Source organism: Marmota flaviventris, chromosome 3, assembly GCF_047511675.1.
Source record: "Marmota flaviventris isolate mMarFla1 chromosome 3, mMarFla1.hap1, whole genome shotgun sequence".
In the NCBI taxonomy this organism is placed as follows: domain Eukaryota; kingdom Metazoa; phylum Chordata; class Mammalia; order Rodentia; family Sciuridae; genus Marmota; species Marmota flaviventris.
This window is the reverse complement of record NC_092500.1, coordinates 99,491,091-99,512,239: the sequence shown is the minus strand read 5'-3', so window position 1 is coordinate 99,512,239 and position 21,149 is coordinate 99,491,091. Positions and strand designations below refer to the sequence as shown.

General features: G+C 34.7%; 1 protein-coding gene and 1 non-coding gene across 6 annotated transcripts; both read left to right on the top strand.

Moving 5' to 3' along the window:
• Positions 1-4,856: 4,856 nt before the first annotated feature.
• LOC114082883 (natural killer cells antigen CD94-like) lies at positions 4,857-12,636 on the top strand. 5 transcript variants are annotated; one of them, XM_027923987.2, is made up of 8 exons: positions 4,857-4,962; positions 7,515-7,625; positions 8,862-8,954; positions 9,115-9,177; positions 9,494-9,592; positions 9,910-10,061; positions 11,127-11,233; positions 12,055-12,632. In XM_027923987.2, exons 2-8 carry the CDS (start codon positions 7,619-7,621, stop codon positions 12,164-12,166), a joined length of 633 nt encoding a protein of 210 aa, XP_027779788.1. In that variant the 5' UTR covers positions 4,857-4,962; positions 7,515-7,618; the 3' UTR covers positions 12,167-12,632. The 5 variants fall into 5 exon arrangements, with proteins under 5 accessions (XP_027779788.1, XP_027779789.1, XP_027779790.1 ...); XM_027923988.2 differs by having other exon boundaries at positions 11,130-11,233; positions 12,055-12,513; XM_027923989.2 differs by lacking the exon at positions 8,862-8,954 and having other exon boundaries at positions 12,055-12,636.
• A 2,487-nt stretch (positions 12,637-15,123) lies between these two features.
• Positions 15,124-15,230, top strand: LOC114082911 (U6 spliceosomal RNA). The gene has a single exon (XR_003581055.1). It is a non-coding gene; the product is annotated as a U6 spliceosomal RNA (small nuclear RNA).
• The last annotated feature ends 5,919 nt before the right edge of the window (positions 15,231-21,149 follow it).

The window sequence follows — 21,149 nt, the reverse complement described above, 5'->3', positions numbered from 1 at the left end:
AGAGTCTCTGGTTTTATTCCTAGGTCCTTGATCCATTTTAAATTGAGTTTTGTGCATGGTGAGTGATCGGGGTTTAATTTTATTTTATTGCATATGGATTTCCAGTTTTTCCAGCACCATTTTAAGAGGCTATGTTTTCTTCAATGAATGTTTTAGCACCTTTATCTAATATAAGATAATAGTAATTTTGTGGATTCTATACCTAGAACACCCTAAAAATGCCACCAGAAAACTTCTAGAACTAGTAAATGAATTCAGCAAAGTAGCAGGATAGAAAATCAACACCCATAAATCAAGTGCATTTCTATATATCAGTGGCAAGTCCTCAGAAAGGGAAATAAGGAAAACACACCCCATTTACAATAGCCTTAAAAAATACTTGGAAATCAACTTAACAAAAGAGGTGAAATATCTATATAATGAAAATTACAGAACCCTAAAGAAAGAAGTCAAAGAAGACCTTAGAAGATGAAAGATCTACCTTGCTCTTGGATCAGCAGAATTGATATTTTCAAAATGACCATACTACCAAAAGCACCATACAGATTCAATGCAATTTTGATCAAAATCCCAATGACATTCCTCATAAAAATAGAAAAAGCAGTCATGAAATTCATCTGGAAAAATGAGAGAGCCAGAGTAGCTAAATCAATCCTTTAGCAGGAAGACTGAAGCAGGTGGCATCACTATACCAGACCTTAAACGATACTACAGAGCAATAGTAACAAAAACAGCATGGTGTTGGCATCAAAACAGACTGGTAGACCAATGGTACAAAATAGAGGACACTGAATGGACTTTTGAACAGGTTATCTGGTTATTACTTTTACTTAAATCACTCACTATAAAACTGACATCATAAACCTTAACATATTGCATAAATATCATAAAAATCAGGTTTTTATAAATGTGAATGAAATTCAGGAAATTTATAATTACTAAAACTGATCTACTTTTACATTAGAATATAGACACCTATGCTTCCATGAAAATGAAATTATCCTAATCATGAATGAAGCATGTGTATTAATTTTCATACCTTGAGATGTGTCACTTAAAATTACATTAGGTTAATGCTTTGGCCTTTAGGTGATTAAAGATGAAATAGGCGATTATAATTTTAAAACCTAGTTTCAATGTAAAACGAGATTTCAATCTTATTGTATTATTTAACAGGCAATTCAAATATCTTGCAGTATAATAATTATAATTTATGTTTTGTTAAAAATGATGTATCTTTTGACATTACTGATAGAAGATGTGGAATAATATGAAAGACACAAACATTGAAATTGGCCCATCCTTTTAAGAAAGGTGTTTTGCTAGGGCTCCACTCAGAATCTGTGCTGTTTCGACCACGTAAACAACAGAACACGTTAAGGTCTAATCTACAGTTGCCTTCAGTTGTGATGTCCTGAAGTACTTAAATCAGCTGAAGCCTGGACACACCTGGAAATAAGTTCCTTAAATAACAAAGTTCTTCAGTTTTCTTTCAGGAAAAGAGTTCAGAATCCACTCATGCACTGTTTGGAAACAGCTTTTTAAGAATGGACAGGTACTGAAGAAGCCAGCTCATCTGGTTAAAGACGTTTTGAGGTTACAAGCACATAACTGCCCTCCAATTATGCAACCTGTGAAGAGGCATGATGACCATCTATGCCTGCACAAAATAACCCTAAAACTTGCCAGCCAATTAACAAGCAACTTCTCCCCTTTCCCTTCCTATAAATCCCACCCATTACTAAACAAAGGAGGAAGCAAATTTGAGCTTCTAGCTTCTGGTCTTTTTAATGACCATATGAAAAAGCATTTTCTTTTTGCAAAGCCTAGTGCTATAGTATTGACTGCCAAGCATGTCAGGCAGAGAAATATTAATAACTTAGGAAAGCAACTTTGTAACACAAATCTAACTTGTCCTTTTTCCCTCCAATTAAACCAGAAAGCTCTGTCTCTAAATATTATATGCTGAATATTGTACAACTCACTTTTAATGGTAATGGTACAGAAATATCTTAAGAAATTTGGACTAACATTTTTATTTTGCATGTAATAGCATATTTTTAGTACTTCACTATAATTACATATAATAGTGGGATTCATTATGCCATACTTGTGCATGCACGTGACATATTTGATCAAACTCATTCCCCAGTATTTTTCCTTTCCTCTCCTCCCTCCCCAATCTGCTTGCTCTACTCTAATCTCCCACCTATTATTATTATTTTTTTAATTAGTGCATTATAATTATATATGTGATATATTCATACGTGGACATATTTTAGTAGACTTCATTCTCTAGTACTTCCCAGAGCCCTCCCCTCCTCCCTCTCTCTCAGTTCCCGTCCTCTATTCTACAATAGTGTATTTCTAGCATTAATAATATATTTGAGGGCATAGATGATTTGATCTCGCCATCTCATTACACAATATGCCAAGACTAGAAAATCTCCATTTTTTTTCTTGAATTCTAAGGAATGGAATTATTAAACCAGAATCATTTTTGCCCTTGAATTATTCAAGGTGCAAATCAGAAAAACAATAAACGTCATGGTGATAGGCGTGGATTAGAAAATACCATCTCTCAAAGCATTTAGAGCATTAAAGTGATTTCAAAACTATGTGTCTTGACATCTTGAAGATTTATTTTTTGCTTAATTGTATTCTCTCTCTCTCTCTCTCTCTCTCTCTCTCTCTCTCTCTCTCTCTTTCTCTCTTAATATACTGGGGATTGGATTGTACAACACTCTATCACTGAATTACATCCCCAGCCCTTTGTATTTTTTATTTTAAGACAGGGTCTCACTATATTGCTGGGTCTGGCCTTGAACTTGCAATCCAACTGCCTCAGTCTCTTGAGTCACTGGGATTTCAAGCATGCACTACTGTGTCCTGCTTGTCTATTTTTTTTTCATAAAGTAAACATATACATATGTTTTAGAAGTCCATAGTACAGAAGTCTTATGATGAAAATTAACAGTTCTATTTTCCACTTGTGCTCACTTGGATCCTTCCCCCAGGTGTAGCATTTCTTTTCTGTTTTCTAGTTCTAGTCACTTTCTCTGGGAAGGTATATAAAGATACTTTATTACTTTTGCATCCAAGGATGAATCTCATACTTCTTTTGTCTAAACAAAACAATGGCTACTTTATTCTGAATTTTTAATTTTTATTTATTTTATTTCATTTTTGGTTGCTTAAGGCTTACAACAATTCTTGAATATGTCAAGAAACAGGGGTGACTAGATGTTAAATTATATGAATGTGATTTCTTTTGAAAAGAAATTACCTCCAGATAACAAAAAAATCCCAATTAGAATATCCCCTGGAAGCAGGAAATGTGTTAGTAGTCCTCTGCAAAGAGGGTGAATTTTTTTCAGACATTTACTCAACTCCCATAATGACTACACGAAGGGAAGCACTGGCATGAGTGGCACACGAGCATCTCCCAGCGTGGCCTCTCTTCTCACAGCCTGGTTTCCTCATGTCAGTGGCACACAGTCCTGCATCTCTGATCTCTTCTTTTATCTTCCTCACCCCTCCACGGTTACACCATTATGCTTATTCTTCTTTCCCTTATTTTTCAGGGAGTTTCTCTTAGTCTTAAGGGCGGGAAACACCATTTTCACACATTTCCTCCTTTCAAACATGCAACCCCACATAGTCCCTGCATTTTAGAGAAGCAAAAAAATGCTGGAGTATTTATATGTCAGGTCTGGAGAATTCCTTTGTGCGAGTACAGGAAAGATGTCAGCACAGGAGGGGAAAAGAAAGCCCCAGACTAAGAGGTGCCAAAGTACAAATTTCCTATGGATTTGAGAAGGGGCAATGATAACTTTTGCTTTGAGTTCATATGAGTGGCAGAGGTGTTTGATTTTACATATACAATTTGATGCATTACTTCTCACTAACCACATGGATACAACTTACCAGTTCTCAAGAATATAGCACAAAGGACTGAATTGTCAAATTAGACTCATAAGAGTCACCACAGATTTCACCTAATATCCAACTTTATTAATAATTTCAGGGATACAGTAATTGTCAGGTAAGGACAGAGCAGTAAGTTGTCTGGTCTGCCAATGGGCTAACTTTGGCCCTTGCTTTCTGCTTTAGGAAACACTCTGACCAGACTAACAGATAACATGAGATCACAAAATAATGGATGGCTTTATTATTTACACAAAAATAGATGCTTTGGTCATGACACATCCTCTTTGGTCACTCAGATGGTTCTGTAACTTTTATGTCATTTTCTAGGAAACCTTGTTCCATCAACTCATAGATTATATACTAACTTTTTTTAAAAAAATAAACAATTTAGACAGGCAATACTTGTTGCTAAAAACATGTCACAGATAAGGATTTTGCTAAGAAAAATCTACTAGTTTTTGATAACAAGCTTATCATTAGCAAGTTTACAAAAAGCTGTTTCCAGGTCAGGATCCTTTCTTTATTTCTCAGGAAGACCTTCCTACCTCTGAAAAGGAGAGTGGACAGCAGACTGGTGACAGCAATTTTCTTTCCACTCAGAGCATGCACATATTTGTCAGAAGTAGTGAGACCAAAATAAATTCCCATTTGGATCTATTGAAACATGGACTGCTAGAATGTTGTGCAACATTTTAGTTATAAAATGTTGAGAAAAGATTTCACCATTCATATATTAAATGGACATAGTTTTCTTTTCGCCAGGTCTTTGCTCGAGTTTGAAAGATGTTTGAGTTATTGAAGTCATCATTTGCTTTAAACAAGGGCACTGGAAATTATGGGGAGGAAGGGTGTGGTTACTTGCAGTGGACACCAGAGGAGGGGAGGAGCTGCAAAGGGAGATGCATCTTTGAAAAGAAGACATAACTTTTCAAAAATAAATTTAGCTCTAGTGCAGCTGAACTTTCTGTGAAGTTTCAGTTTGGGATCTTTCTGCAACAGACTCACAAACGTTTTGAGTGCAAAGTTTATTTGGTATGTATATCAAGTAAAGGTAGGAAACAGACTGTTAATTCAGGAAGGGGAAGGCAGAACAAAATAAATGTTCTCTTACTCTCCATCTAGCTACTTGGAGGAAACCGGAGTTGACACTGTTGAGGGATTCTGGGAAATGGGATAAAGAACAGTTTTCAAAACTTCTTTGCTTAGGGCTAGTGTTGTCTGGACTATAACAAATCTGGAGATTGACTGATTGAGGTTCACCCTGGTGATAACTATTCAGCACTTCTAGACTGCCATGTGTGAGAGCAGCAAGGCTTTCAGTGGGTTTAAGAGGGGGGAAAAAACACATTTCATAGAAACAGAGATGCTGATACTATTGTTCCAGAGTTCCCCAAATATTCCAAGGGATATGGGCAGGACAATGAAAAATTCTGCTGCAAATAGAGATGTGTGGTAGGGATCCTATGGCATGAAATAATTTACTGTCTAGATACAAAAAGGAATCAAAGGATCAACCAGGACTGACAATTTAGGAAGAATTAACTGTGTGCTTACTGGTATGTATTCAGTTTTCTTATTTGTGTCTTGGGCCTATTGTTCTTGAATCAAACATGTCTTTACCGGATTTTTACTTCTGAGTCAGTGAACTAAGATGAAAAGGAAAAAAAAAAGTCACTAGTACGAGTCTCACAAAGACAGTCTCACCAATTGGTCTGAAATTTTTCTAAAGGTGGTTCTGTTAGTGTTGAAGTTTAGTGTGATCTCTACTTCAGTCCTGTTACAAATTGGTACCATTTAAATCAAAATCTGAAAGCAAAATCCTAAACTATTTTGTAGTTAAGGCAATTTTACATGAGATTAAAAAAATGAGCAAAATCAGACAACTTTATGCTAGTTCAGCTTTGTCTTGCTCCCATCCTGAAAAAGAATAGAGATCAAGTGATTAAAGGATCATTTATAAATCACTTCTTTCCATTAGGATGTGCATAAAATCTGAATGGAGGAATTTTCATGACTATGTTCTCTGGTAATGATTTATATTTTAGCAATTCTAGTGGTTCTGTGAAATCAGCTATATGCACACAATGCAAATTAAACAGATGAAACTTTTAACTTCATGGCTAAACTTCTGACTTCATGGAAATGAAAATCAAATCACAACCTTTATTTTGGCATTTGTATTATTTTTCTTTTGGGGTTGAAAATCTCTTATAATAAAACAAATGTATAGCAAATTATATTGCTTAAAAATATATATAAAACACAAAAAGCTGACATGGGAGTCTTATTTTGTGTGGGGATGAATGGTAGTGGGTGTCTCCATAGACCCAAATCCCTGCTCTTGAGCGAGACTCTTATTCTGCCACACCTGTTTCATAATTGGTTACTCATGAATAAGGTTACTCTTTTGGGGGTGGGGTTCCAGGGATTGAACTCAGGAGCACTCGACCACCGAGCCACATCCCCAGCCCTATTTTATATTTTATTTAGAGACAGGGTCTCACTGAGTTGCTTAGCGACTCGCCATTGCTGAGGCTGGTTTTGAACTTGTAATCCTCCTGCCTCAGCTTCTGGAGCTAGGATTACAGGCACATGTTACGGCACCCAATAAGGTTACTCTTCTGAGGACAAAAAAGTGAACTAAACCATCTGAATAACACAATAATTATAATAATCCATGTTAGTAAAAATAAGAATTATAGAGCAACTAGTCATATACAATGGTCAAGTCATGTTGAAAGAAATGTCTAAGCCTAATGTGAATGAGGCACTGACATGTTGATTTAGAACACCTGAGGCAGTGTTGGAGCACAGGCATGTGCTTTTGTGTGCATGCGTGCACATACCTGTGTGTTCATAAAGCAGTAGTGGGAAGCCACTCTGGTTCCACCTTTTGGGCTGGGTTAATGAGGCAGAAACAGAATAAGACATGGAAGTACTATCCAGTCTGTGCTAAAGAAATGAAATTAATGTCTCCAAAATACATACATACAAAGAGATGGGCTTGGTTTAAAATATATCGCATGTGTGCTCTGGAGAAAGACTGCCTGGCTTTCAAGTTTCAGGGACCTTGATCAAGTCACTCGGCTCTACTAGGTCTCATATTACCCATTACTAAAATGCGACTGTTTTTTGTATCTTGATTATTTAGCCATTTTTTAGAAGTTAATTTTAAAAAATTTTTAGATGTCAAGGTTAAAGCTACATGCTTTAAACTGTGCACAGTACAAGGTAAATAATAAAGATTATTATTAAGAGAAAGATCAGCATGGAACTTTATTATGCTAAATAAATTTATCACTGGTTTGCACATATTTTTCCCTACTTTCCAAATAATTTTTAAGACAACTTTTCTGCACAAACATTGGAAAGAACTCCTTCTCACCTTCTTGTGTTCTGGTTCAAGTGTTTCCATTACAAAAGTATAGTGAGGATTTCTTGTATTGTGGTTCCTAGAGCATCTTAGAAGCTTGTGATTTTTACCACTTCTTATTCATATCACTATCTATACCTATGCTTCTCATTAATAGATGATTCAAGAACATTATTTTAATACACAAATTTTCTTTCTCTTTTATATTTAGTTTCTCCAGCCTTAGCCTCCTGCTCAGCTTCATGATCTAACACCATTCCTGCTAAGGCAGACACATTGTGTCTTCTCTCCATCAAGCCGGGAACATCTTTTCAAATGGCAGGTATGCGCAGCCTCATCATAAAATTGAAAAACATAAAAAACAACCAGAAAAATGCATCTCATAGATTAGCTAATTTCAGAACAGTGCTTTAAAATTTAAAAAGGATGTTTAGGCTTTCTGTCTATTAGTCGCCTTGCATTCATTTTACTTTCCTGATTCTTCATTTTGTAAGTCATGTGTGATTTTATAAAGTAAAATCTTTTGTAAACTTTTCCAACGGTTCGAGTGGCTTCTGATAGGGTACCTCTAAATTTGTAATAAAACATGAACATAAGTGGTTCAATGGTAAACAACAAATTTCTAGCACTGAAATAGAGAATGTCAGATTTTAATGCTTCAAAGTCTTTAATTTAATATTTGTCATGTGACATTCAAAAATGACACAGACTGACACATTGTACTGTTGTTATAGACAATATCACTCTTTGAGGGTGTACTAATTTAATTCAGAATCTACTAATGTTGAAATGTTTTAGAGCAAAAGAAAAAAATTTGAATGAGATTTTTTAAAAAGCATAAAGAAAGAAGTCACTTATGTGTCATAATTCAGTGTGCTGTGTTGAACTTGGGCCTCCAACCCACACACTGGTTGTGCCATCTCTCATCACACAGTTTCAGAATGCTCCCAAGTTATCTCACCTATAGTACCTTCAGAAACCTGTTTATTAGAGCAGATCTTGCATTGAAATTAAGGAGGGGCACAGTCCCTAGTAGTATTCTTGTGACAATGACAGAATATGTCAAATAAAAGACTCTGAACCTAGACAAAATTTGATTTGATTTGTAAGGTGGATATTTACTAGCCTTAATACTTTTTTTCCTCATCATCTAATGGTAATTATATTACATATCTTGTGATTTTGTTGAAAGAAAAACAGTAAATGTCTGTTATATAAGCTCATCAAACAGTTTGCTGCCTGTTGATCTCTTCTTACAGCAGATATTTTGACTTCTTTGCCAAGGTAAAAGATAAGTGAGAAATCTACTTTACTGAGATAGAACTCATAGAAAAGAACATGCATGAATTATCTCACTGAAGAATAACATATATAAAAATGTTGGTATTGGTGGCATTTTGAACAAAATGTCTTCATTTTCCAATCTTCAATTGGAAAGATATCTCTGTTACCAAATGAAGAACTCTTTGGATTCAATCTCATTGGCTTCTCCTCTTATGAACTTCAGCTCCTGTGTTTGTTCTTTAAATCATCATCATATACATTTTTTTCTCTACAGTTTCTCAGATCACTCTGTGGAGATTGATTTCTGGGGCCTTGGGAGTAATATGCCTTTTGTTGATGGCTACTTTGGGAATTTTGCTGAAAATTTGTAAGTTTTTCTAGAAAGTCTATATAAAGATCAAAATTGCAATTACATCATTTAATAGTAAATATTTCATTTTACTACTTTGTAATATTTGATTATTCCATAAACCTATTATTATTCCAAAAACCTGATTAAGTAAATCCTTAATGTTTTTTTTTAACAGCATATACTAAACAAACTATCCAACCAACATTCTCTCCAGGATCTATGATAGAACTCCAAGAAGGTAGGTTCCATTCTTTGCAAATTCTATGACTGATAAAGAATTAAAAAGATAGTATCTTGTTTTCACACACAGATGCATGAAAAAATATTGCAGTTAGTGACACAAGTTTGCCTGTTGATTGTAGGATAGTCACATTTCATAGTTCTCTAATGTAAAAATGATTAAATTACATTGAATGTGTATGTGTCAGTTGGCTTTCTAGAACTGTGACAAATATCTAAGATAATCAACTTCTACAAAGAAAAAACATATTTTGGCTTCTAGTTTTGGAGGTGTTAGTACCTAATTGGTTGACCCTGCTGTTTCTGGCCTATAGCAAGTTACCACATCATGGTGGAGTCACATGGTGGAATGGAACTATTCACATTATGGCAAGACAGTGGGAAGAGGCCAGGGCCCACTATCTCCTTCAATGGTATGCCCCCAGTGACCTAAAACTTCCCACTAGGCCCTGTATCACCTCCTGATGACACTAAGCAGGGAACCAAGTTTCTCACCCCTGGGTCTTTGGGGACATTCCAGGTCAAACCTAGCAGTGCACCATTATATATTTAAATAGAAAAAAAAAATGTTTCATTAGTTTGTGTTAATATTCTCTGAACCATAGTTTATATAGAAGATTCCCAAAGAATATTTGTAGAAAAACAATAATAAATGGCACACAATTTTTAAATGAATAAGTAGCATTGAAAAAATTTAAATCTCCTGAGTCATCTCATTTTTTTTTCTTAGTGTCTGACTGCTGCTCTTGCCCAGAAAAGTGGATTGGGCATCAGTGCCACTGTTATTTCATTTCTAATGAAAGAAAAACTTGGTATGAAAGTTTCCATTTTTGTGCTGCTCAGAATTCCAGTCTACTTCAGCTCCAAAGCAGAGATGAATTGGCATGTACTTTATTCTTGTTTCCTACATTTTATTTGAACCCATAAAATATGTTATATAAGCTGAATACTTTGATTTGTATTTCTAATCAGATAGAAAATAAATGGTTATATATATTTTTTGAATGGTTATATTTGAACCAGAAACCTAACAATTTCAACCTGGAAGCAATCATTAAAACCTATATAAAATTCTTCAAAGATTTACATCATAACCATAAAAATCTGGATAAATACCACAAACTTGTCAGCAAGAATTCAAAGAATAAGCAATAAGTCATTATTTTTACATGTTAATCAAAAAACCAAAAAAGTGACTTTAGAAATTTGAGTTATTCTAATCTAGTGTATAATTTCCTTTGTAATTATATAGCTTTTGTCAATCTTTCTGTAATATAATATAGAAGCAGTAGTATAGTATGTGATCATAAAAATTATCAAATTCTTACCAAAAAATGACAAAATTCTTAAGGTACAGGTAAGATCTGTGCTGAGCATAGGGTAAGAAAGTTGTATTCATGAGATTTATCCTTCAAGATACTGTAAATTTGGAATCAAATTTGATCATTGCTCCTCTCTGAAGGAAGGGTTATATGAAAACTCTTAAGTTCATTTATGATGTTTCTCATTCTTTCGGGAAGTAAAATTTGGATTCAATCTCATTGGCTTCACAAATAAATGGGTCTAATAAATTAGAAATTTGAGGCATGTGACTATAAATTAGAAGCTAAAAATAATTTCAGATTATGTAATGGACAGGCTGAATCTTATTCTGAGCTCTAACTTTCTTTAAAGTATTATTATAACCAGACTGGTGGTACATGCCTGTAATCCCAGTGGCTCAGGAGGCTGAGGCAGGAGGATCACAAATTGAAGCCAGCCTCAGCAATTTAGCAAGGCCCTAAGCAACCTAGCAAGACTCTGTCTCAAAATAAAATATTAAAAGGGGTTGGGATGTGGCTCATTGGTTAAGCGCCCCTGGGTTCAATCCCTGGTACCAAGAAAGAAGTATGGAATAATCCTAGAGTAGATTCACATTTGATTAATACGCTTGTCTTTGTCTTGAAGCAGGGTTTCATGAACTCCTCTCAATCCTTTTTTTGGATTGGACTCTCATATAGTGAAGAACATGGTGCCTGGTTATGGAAGGATGGCTCATCTCCCAATCAGGATCTGTAAGTTTCTGGCCATTAAGGCCTTTTTTTTGCTTCTTGTGAATTTATCCTTAGTTAGTTCTGACTAGGGAAGGTCACATCCAGGCAGGGTGATTGTAGCTAATATTACCTGTGCAGGGCATGAATACACGTAAAACAAAAAAGACATAACCATAGATCCACCGAGAACACTCCTCAAGTTTAGGTTCAATGGCATGAAAGTGTACTCTTATTGACAGATACTCCTTTTTTTTTTTAACCTTAGTACAAGCACTTGGAAGTATACATGTATGCACTGAGCCATCTAGAGAAACAATATTTATTATTTGTTCTGATAAAGACCCAATATTATTAGCATTCTCCTGTTTTTCAAATATTCTGGGCTTATTTTCTATGTTATCTTTAAATGTAATGTTCATTCATGAATATAGGATTTGTAGAGTCATACAATGACAAAGTTCATTTATCATGTTTTTCATTCTTTTGAGAAGTAAAATGAACTGGTTTGTTTTCCCAAATTAGGTCAACTAATATTTCTTAAACCAAGTAGAAGTAAAACATCATACATGTAAACCATTTATGAGCAAAGTAAACAAAACAGAACAAAACAAAATAAAAAATTAAAAAACCGTGGCCTCAATCTACTGAGTATAAGAGAATAACTGAATTTTGTAAAGTATTGTATGCTAAAATCATAATTACGGGTATTGAAAAAAAATAATAGTTTGCTAATATATCACTTAAAGCTTTTAAAAGTTCTACCATTTAATAAAATAATATCCCTGAACATTCATATTTCTTTTTTTCCATGCTAACATTTTCTTTTTTTTTTTTTGTTATAGATTTCCATCATCAGAAACTTTAAATCCAAAGTCCTGCATAGCATATAATCCAAGGCAAAATATTTTGGATGAACCCTGTGAAAATACAAATGGCTTTATCTGTAAGAAATAACTTAGTTAACTGTTTCTTGGGGTGGTGAGGATGGACAGTAAAGGTCCAGGCTTGCAAAGAATGGTATCTTTACCTCTAATTTTTTAAAAATCTACTTCTGGGGACTATAAAATGTTTTCAATTGTATTTTATCATACAATTTTTATGTATTTGAAACCATATATTTTAAAATTGATGGAATTTGAACATCCACATTTGAGAGACAAGAATTAAGATAAAGAATTTCATGAATATATTGATTAGATGCATATTTTACATTGAATGTAATTTTATACATACACTTGTATAAATACTCTCTGAAAATATTTAAATAAAATTTAATTCACACCAAATAATATATATCAGACATGTCCTTTCAATCTTCAATATGGCTATGGCATACTAAACTGAGAAGTGTTAGGCTCATCTCACTTTCTGGAAGTTAAAATAATTTTTAATGTTCTTTGTTGTTTCCTTCTGAACATACATGTATATTCATACACACACACATATATACACACATGTATCTATTTAATTTTAGAGCTGAAAATACAGTATAACAAATTCCTCATATGTATCACTATTTGAGAAGAGAACCTATCTCTAAGTCCTGTCAATGGTCTTGAGTTATACAGAATGATTGTAAGCAAGTGTTTGGTCAAACATTGGTTCTCATGGGATTGCTTCCATATTTTGTAAGGGTAAAGGGAATTTATGCCCTAGTCACATGAATTTATTTCTTTACTCCACAAGTCTTTCTTGTCTTATGCTTATCTTCCAGGTAACAGAATCATTTACACATGAATAAAAGATCCTATTCCTCTTCCTGAAATTATGTGTCTAACACTAAACCATTCCTTTTTTGGGAAGGTAGAGAACAACCCATTGACATACTGAGGGATTTCTGAGTATGTCAAAGAAGGGGTTGGGACAACATAAAGCTTATTGCCTGTGATGTGGATGCACTTTTCTTGACATTACAATTGTCAAAAGCTCATGTTCTTTCATAAGTGTTGCATGTGCACGTTAAGAAATTTGTTTTGATATCTCTACTTGCTTTATGTCTTTATATTTTAATAAAATAACAATAATTAAGAACCCCAAAATTATTCCTAACATATAAAGAGGCACATTTAAGAAAGGACCTCCTAAATTTGATTTTTCACATTATAAATATAATAGTTCTACACACTGAACACTACACATTCTTGTATGAATATTGACTTAGGAAAGAATTCACCTGAGTTACATTAGAAAAGATACAGGGTAGAATACCGTATCTTTAAAATGTTTAACTTGGACCAAGAGAGTTTTTACACCGTATTTTGTGAAGATTAGAATGTTCAGAGGATTTTTGTCCATGTGATCACAAAGTAATGTTTCTAATTATTATTTTCAAGCATAGTGCTAACAAACTCTTAAGGGAAATAAACAGTTTTGGGTACTCACTTCTTCATCTGCCTGTCCTATTCCCATGAGGCAATTCCTTCTGCTTTTATTTTGCTACTTAAAGTGACAAATGAACCAAAGCTGACTTATGTGCATTGTTTTTTTCTAGTACAAACCTCAAAAGCTTAAATTAATTAATCAAATTTAAATAGAAAGATAGCATTGCATGTTTTTAGAGTGTACAGTGTTATTTTTTAAATATATTTCTTTATTTTTATGTGGTGCTGAGGATCGAACCCAGTGCCTTACACGTAGAAGGCAAGCACTCTATCACTGAGCTACAGCCCCAGCCCCAGTGTTATGTTTTTAAGTGTACATTTTGGATGGGTTATATCTGGCTTCTTAACTAATGTGTCACCTCATGTAGTTATCATTTTCTATGGTGTGAACAAAAATATTTTATAATTTTCAATAATACAATATATCATCATTAACTGTCATTATATTGGTGTAAAATAGATCTCTCAACATTTATGCCTTTGATCTAACTGACATCAACTGTTTTCATGTAGCCACACACAATACAGGTTCACATTCTTACTTTTCACATCATCACTCCCTCAGATATTCAGAGACTGGTCTTCCTTTTTTTTCTGAGCATTCATCACAGCTGCAAGAGTAATGGAAAAATAGAAAGTTTTAAATATGTTTTTAAATATATATTTAAAAATATATTTAAGTATATATTTAAACTATGTTTGATGCTGTCTATTTTAGAGAGTAAGCTATGCCAAAAATTGTCTCCAATGGGAGAAGAAAATTACTTTTGCCTCCCAACTATAATTCATATGTTATTTTTCAGCTCTCAATATTTCAGGGCATTTTGATGGCTTAAAAGGAGAAGACTATTCACCAAACAGTGTCTCTCTCACATGGTATCATATTAGTCATACTCAGTCCAAACTCATCTGGCCTGCTTCATTTTTCTCTTCTTCTCTTTATTATTGTATTCTGATTTTCTTCATTCAGAAAATATCTTTGTAGTCTTTGGGGCAGGATAGAATTCTTTGTTACATAGACCGTCTTAACAAAAATTTCCCCTCTAATATAATATTTCTAATATATTTTCTGGGGAGAGACACATTCTCCCCCACACTCCCTCCTTCCCTCCCCACTTCCTCCATCCCCCACTCCTTTTACCAAGAAATAAGAAAGTGCGGATGGAAATATCTAGTTCACTAACACTCTATATGCTAGAGATGGAGCAGAATAAGGCAAGTAAATGTGAAAAGTACACATATAATAGTAGAATAATTTTGCCTAGAGCCACTTTGTATTCTCTTAATTTCACACATAACTAAAAATAATGAAAAAGCAGAAAGTATAAATATAATGAAGACAACAACCTTGGAGAGAAGGAGAACAATAGAACACTATGTCTCTGAAATGCTTATCCAAGTTCCCAAAATTCTAGACAAGAGAACAGGAAAGCAAGTCTGGACCAAGGTATCCAGATACATAGATACATATTATCTTTTTTTCCCCCAGAAACATATACTTTTATTTTTTTAATTTAAAATATTTTTTTAGGGCTCGCTTCGGCAACACATATACTAAAATTGGAACGATACAGAGAAGATTAGCATGGCCCCTGCGCAAGGATGACACGCAAATTCGTGAAGCATTCCATATTTTTTAAAAGCTACAAGAGAAAGGAAGCAGATTACATTTAGGGGTAAACCAATCAGGATAACAGCTGATCTTTCAACACAGACTCTGAAAGCTAGAAGATCCTGGAATAACATATTTCAAACACTGAAAGAAAATGGGTTCCAACCAAGAATTGTGTATCCAGCGAAATTAAGCTTCAGGATGGAAGATGAAATTAAAACCTTCCACGATAAACAAAAGTTTAAAGAATTCGCAGCTAGAAAACCATCTCCTCAAAACATCCTCGCCAAAACATTACAGGAAGATGAAATGGAAAATAACAATGAAAACCAACAGTGGGAGGTAGGACAGTAAAGGGGGGGAAAATAATCAAAGAGGAAAACAAACCATGTTTAGTAACAGAAATAAACAAATATGGCTGGAAGAACAACCCATATCTCAATAATAACCCTAAATGTTAATGGCTTAAACTCACCAATTAAGAGACACAGGCTAGTAGAATGGATCACAAAACAAGACCCAACAATATGCTGCCTACAGGAGACGCATTTGATAGGAAAAGACATACATAGGCTGAAGGTGAAAGGTTCGGAAAAATCATATCACTCATATGGACTTCGGAAACAAGCAGGAGTGTCCATACTCATATCAAATAAAATAGATTTCAAGCCAAAGTTAATCAAAAGGGATAAAGAGGGACACTACATACTGCTTAAGGGAACCATACACCAACAAGACATAACAATCATAAATATTTATGCCCCAAACAATGGTGCAGCTATGTTCATCAAACAAACTCTTCTCAAGTTCAAGAGTCAAATAGACCACCATACAATAATCATGGGAGACTTCAACACACCTCTCTCGCCACTGGACAGAACTTCCAAACAAAAGTTGAATAAGGAAACTATAGAACTCAATAACACAATTAATAACCTAGACTTAATTGACATATATAGAATATACCACCCAACATCAAGCAGTTACACTTTTTTCTCAGCAGCACATGGATACTTCTCAAAAATAGATCATATATTATGTCACAGGGCAACTCTTAGACAATATAAAGGAGTAGAGATAATACCATGCATCTTATCTGATCATAATGGAATGAAACTGAAAATCAACGATAAAAGAAGGAAGGAAAAAGCATACATCACTTGGAGAATGAACAATAGGTTACTGAATGATCAATGGGTTATAGAAGACATCAAGGAGGAAATTAAAAAATTCTTAGAGATTAATGAAAACACAGACACAACATATCGGAATCTATGGGACACATTGAAAGCAGTTCTAAGAGGAAAATTCATTACTTGGAGTTCATTCCTGAAAAAAAGAAAAAACCAACAAATAAATGATCTCACACTTCATCTCAAAATCCTTGAAAAAGAAGAGCAAAACAACAGCAAAAGAAGTAGAAGGCAAGAAATAATGAAAATCAGAGCTGAAATTAATGAAATCGAAACAAAAGAAACAATTGAAAAAATTGACAAAACTAAAAGTTGGTTCTTTGAAAAAATAAACAAAATTGACAGACCCTTAGCCATGCTAGTGAAGAGAAGAAGAGAGAGAACTCAAATTACTAGCATACGGGATGAAAAAGGCAATATCACAACAGACACTTCAGAAATACAGAAGATAATCAAAAACTATTTTGAATCCTTATACTCCAATAAATTAGAAGATAGTGAAGGCATAGATAAATTTCTTAAGTCATATGATCTGCCCAGATTGAGTCAGGAGGATATAGACAACCTAAACAGACCAATATCAATTGAGGAAATAGAAGAAACCATCAAAAGACTATCAACTAAGAAAAGCCCAGGACCGGATGGGTATACAGCAGAGTTTTACAAAACCTTTAAAAAAGAACTAATACCAATACTTTTCAAGCTACTTCAGGAAATAGAAAAAGAGGGAGAACTTCCAAATTCATTCTATGAGGCCAACATCACCCTGATACCTAAACCAGACAAAGACACTTCAAAGAAAGAAAACTACAGACCAATATCTCTAATGAACCTAGATGCAAAAATCCTCAATAAAATTCTGGCGAATCGGATACAAAAACATATCAAAAAAATTGTGCACCATGATCAAGTAGGATTCATCCCTGGGATGCAAGGCTGGTTCAATATACGGAAATCAATAAATGTTATTCACCACATCAATAGACTTAAAAATAAGAACCATATGAGCATCTCGATAGATGCGGAAAAAGCATTCGACAAAGTACAGCATCCCTTTATGTTCAAAACTCTAGAAAAACTAGGGATAACAGGAACATACCTCAATATTGTAAAAGCAATCTATGCTAAGCCTCAGGCTAGCATCATTCTGAATGGAGAAAAACTGAAGGCATTCCCTCTAAAATCTGGAACAAGACAGGGATGCCCTCTCTCTCCACTTCTGTTCAACATAGTTCTCGAAACACTGGCCAGAGCAATTAGACAGACGAAAGAAATTAAAGGCATAAAAATAGGAAAAGAAGAACTTAAATTATCACTATTTGCAGGTGACATGATTCTATACCTAGCAGACCCAAAAGGGTCTACAAAGAAACTATTAGAGCTAATAAATGAATTCAGCAAAGTGGCAGGATATAAAATCAACACGCATAAATCAAAGGCATTCCTGTATATCAGCAACAAATCCTCTGAAATGGAAATGAGGACAACCACTCCGTTCACAATATCCTCAAAAAAAAAAATAAAATAAAATACTTGGGAATCAACCTAACAAAAGAGGTGAAAGACTTATACAATGAAAACTACAGAACCCTAAAGAGAGAAATAGAAGAAGATCTTAGAAGATGGAAAAATATACCCTGTTCATGGATAGGCAGAACTAACATCATCAAAATGGTGATATGACCAAAAGTTCTCTATAGGTTTAATGCAATGCCAATCAAAATCCCAGTGGCATTTCTTGTAGAAATAGAGAAAGCAATCATGAAATTCATATGGAAAAATAAAAGACCCAGAATAGCAAAAACAATGCTAAGCAGGAAGTGTGAATCAGGCGGTATAGCGATACCAGACTTCAAACTATACTACAGAGCAATAGTAACAAAAACAGCATGGTACTGGTACCAAAACAGGCGGGTGGACCAATGGTACAGAATAGAGGACACAGAAACCAATCCACAAAACTACAACTATCTTGTATTTGATAAAGGGGCTAAAAGCATGCAATGGAGGAAGGATAGCATCTTCAACAAATGGTGCTGGGAAAACTGGAAATCCATATGCAACAAAATGAAACTGAATCCCTTTCTCTCGCCATGCACAAAAGTTAACTCAAAGTGGATCAAGGAGCTTGATATCAAATCAGAGACATGGCGTCTGATAGAAGAAAAAGTTGGCTTCGATCTACATACTGTGGGGTCGGGCTCCAAATTCCTCAATAGGACACCCATAGCACAAGAGTTAATAACTAGAATCAACAAATGGGACTTACTCAAACTAAAAATTTTTTTCTCACCAAAAGAAACAATAAGAGAGGTAAATAGGGAGCCTACATCATGGGAACAAATCTTTACTCCTCACACTTCAGATAGAACCCTAATATCCAGAGTATACAAAGAACTCAAAAAAATAGACAATAAGATAACAAATAACCCAATCAACAAATGGACCAAGGACCTGAACAGACACTTCTCAGAGGAGGACATACAATCAATCAACAGGTACATGAAAAAATGCTCACCATCTCTAGCAGTCAGAGAAATGCAAATCAAAAACATCCTAAGATACCATCTCACTCCAGTAAGATTGGCAGCCATTCTGAAGTCAAACAACAACAAGTGCTGGCGAGGAGGTGGGGAAAAGGGTACACTTGTACATTGCTGGTGGGACTGCAAATTGGTGCAGCCAATTTGGAAAGCAGTATGGAGATTTCTTGGAAAGCTGGGAATGGAACCACCATTTGACCCAGCTATTCCCCTTCTCGGTCTATTCCCTAAAGACCTAAAAAGAGCATGCTACAGGGACACTGCTACATCGATGTTCATAGCAGCACAATTCACAATAGCAAGACTGTGGAACCAACCTAGATGCCCTTCAATAGACGAATGGATAAAAAAAATGTGGCATTTATACACAATGGAGTATTACTCTGCATTAAAAAATGACAAAATCATAGAATTTGCAGGGAAATGGATGGCATTAGAGCAGATTATGCTAAGTGAAGCTAGCCAATCCCTAAAAAACAAATGCCAAATGTCTTCTTTGATATAAGGAGAGTAACTAAGAACAGAGTAGGGACGAAGAGCATGAGAAGAATATTAACATTAAACAGGGATGAGAGGTGGGAGGGAAAGGGAGAGAGAAGGGAAATTGCATGGAAATGGAAGGAGACCCTCAGGATTATACAAAATTACATACAAGAGGAAGTGAGTGGAAAGGGAAAAATAATACAAGGGGGAGAAATGAATGACAGTAGAGTGGGTAGAGAGAGAAGAGGGGAGGGGACGGGAGGGGAGGGGAGGGGAGGGGGGATAGTAGAGGATAGGAAAGTCAGCAGAATACAACAGACACTAGTATGGCAATATGTAAATCAATGGATGTGTAACTGATGTGATTCTGCAATCTGTATATGGGGTAAAAATGGGAGTTCATAACCCACTTGAATCAAAGTGTGAAATATGATATATCAAGAACTATGTAATGTTTTGAACAACCAACAATAAAAATTAAAAAAATAAAATAAAATAAAATCAACACCCATAAATCAAAGTCATTTCTGTATATCAGTGACAAATTCTCTGAGAAGGAAATGAGGAAAACTACCCCCATTTACAACAACTTCCAAAAAAATAAGATACTTGGGAATCAACTTAAGGAAAGAGGTGAAATATCTGTATAATGAAAATTACAGAACCCTAAAGAAAGAAATCAAAGAAAACCTTAGAAGATGGAAACATCTACCTTGCTCTTGGATAGGCAGAATTAATATTATCAAAATGCCATATTACCAAAAGCACTATACAAATTTAATGCAATTCTGATCAAATTCCCAATGGAATTTCTCATGGAAATATAAAAAGCAATCATGAAATTCATCTGGAAAAATAAGAGACCCAGAATAGCTAAAGCAATCCTTAGCAGGAAGAGTGAAGCAGACATCACTATACCAGACCTTAAACTATCCTACAGAGCAATAGTAACAAAACAGACTGATAGACCAACGGTACAGAATAGAAGACACAGATACTAACCCACAAAATTACAATTATCTTATATTAGACAAAGTTGCCAAAAACATGCATTGGAGAAAAGATAGCCTCTTCAACAAATTTTGCTGGGAAAACTAGAAATCCATATGCAACAAAATGAAATTAAACCCCTATCTCTCACCATGCACAAAACTCAACTCAAAGTGGATCAAGGACCTAGGAATAAAACCAGAGACTCTGCATCTAATAGAAGAAAAACTAGACCCTAATCTTCATCATGTGGGCTTAGGCTCCAACTTCCTTAATAAGACTCCTATAGTGCAAGAATTAAAACCAAGAATCAATAAATGAGATGGAATCAAACTAAAAAGTTTCTTCTCAGCAAAAGAAACATTCTGTGAGGTTAACAGAGAGCCTACACCCCTCACACATCAGATAGAGCACTAATTTCTAGGGTATATAAAAAACTCAAAAAGCTAAGCACCAAAAAACAAATAACCCAATCAAAAAATGGGCCAAGGGCCTAAACAGACACTTCTCAGAAGAGGATATACAATCAATCAACAAATATATGAAAAAATGCTCATCATCTCTAGCAATTGGGGAAATGCAAATCAAAACTACTCTAAGATATCATCTCACTCCAGTCAGAATGGCAGATATTATGAAGACAAACAACAATGTGTTGGGGAGAATGTGGGGAAAAGGGTATATTCATACATTGTTTGTGAAACTGCAAATTGGTGCAGCCAATATGGAAAGCAG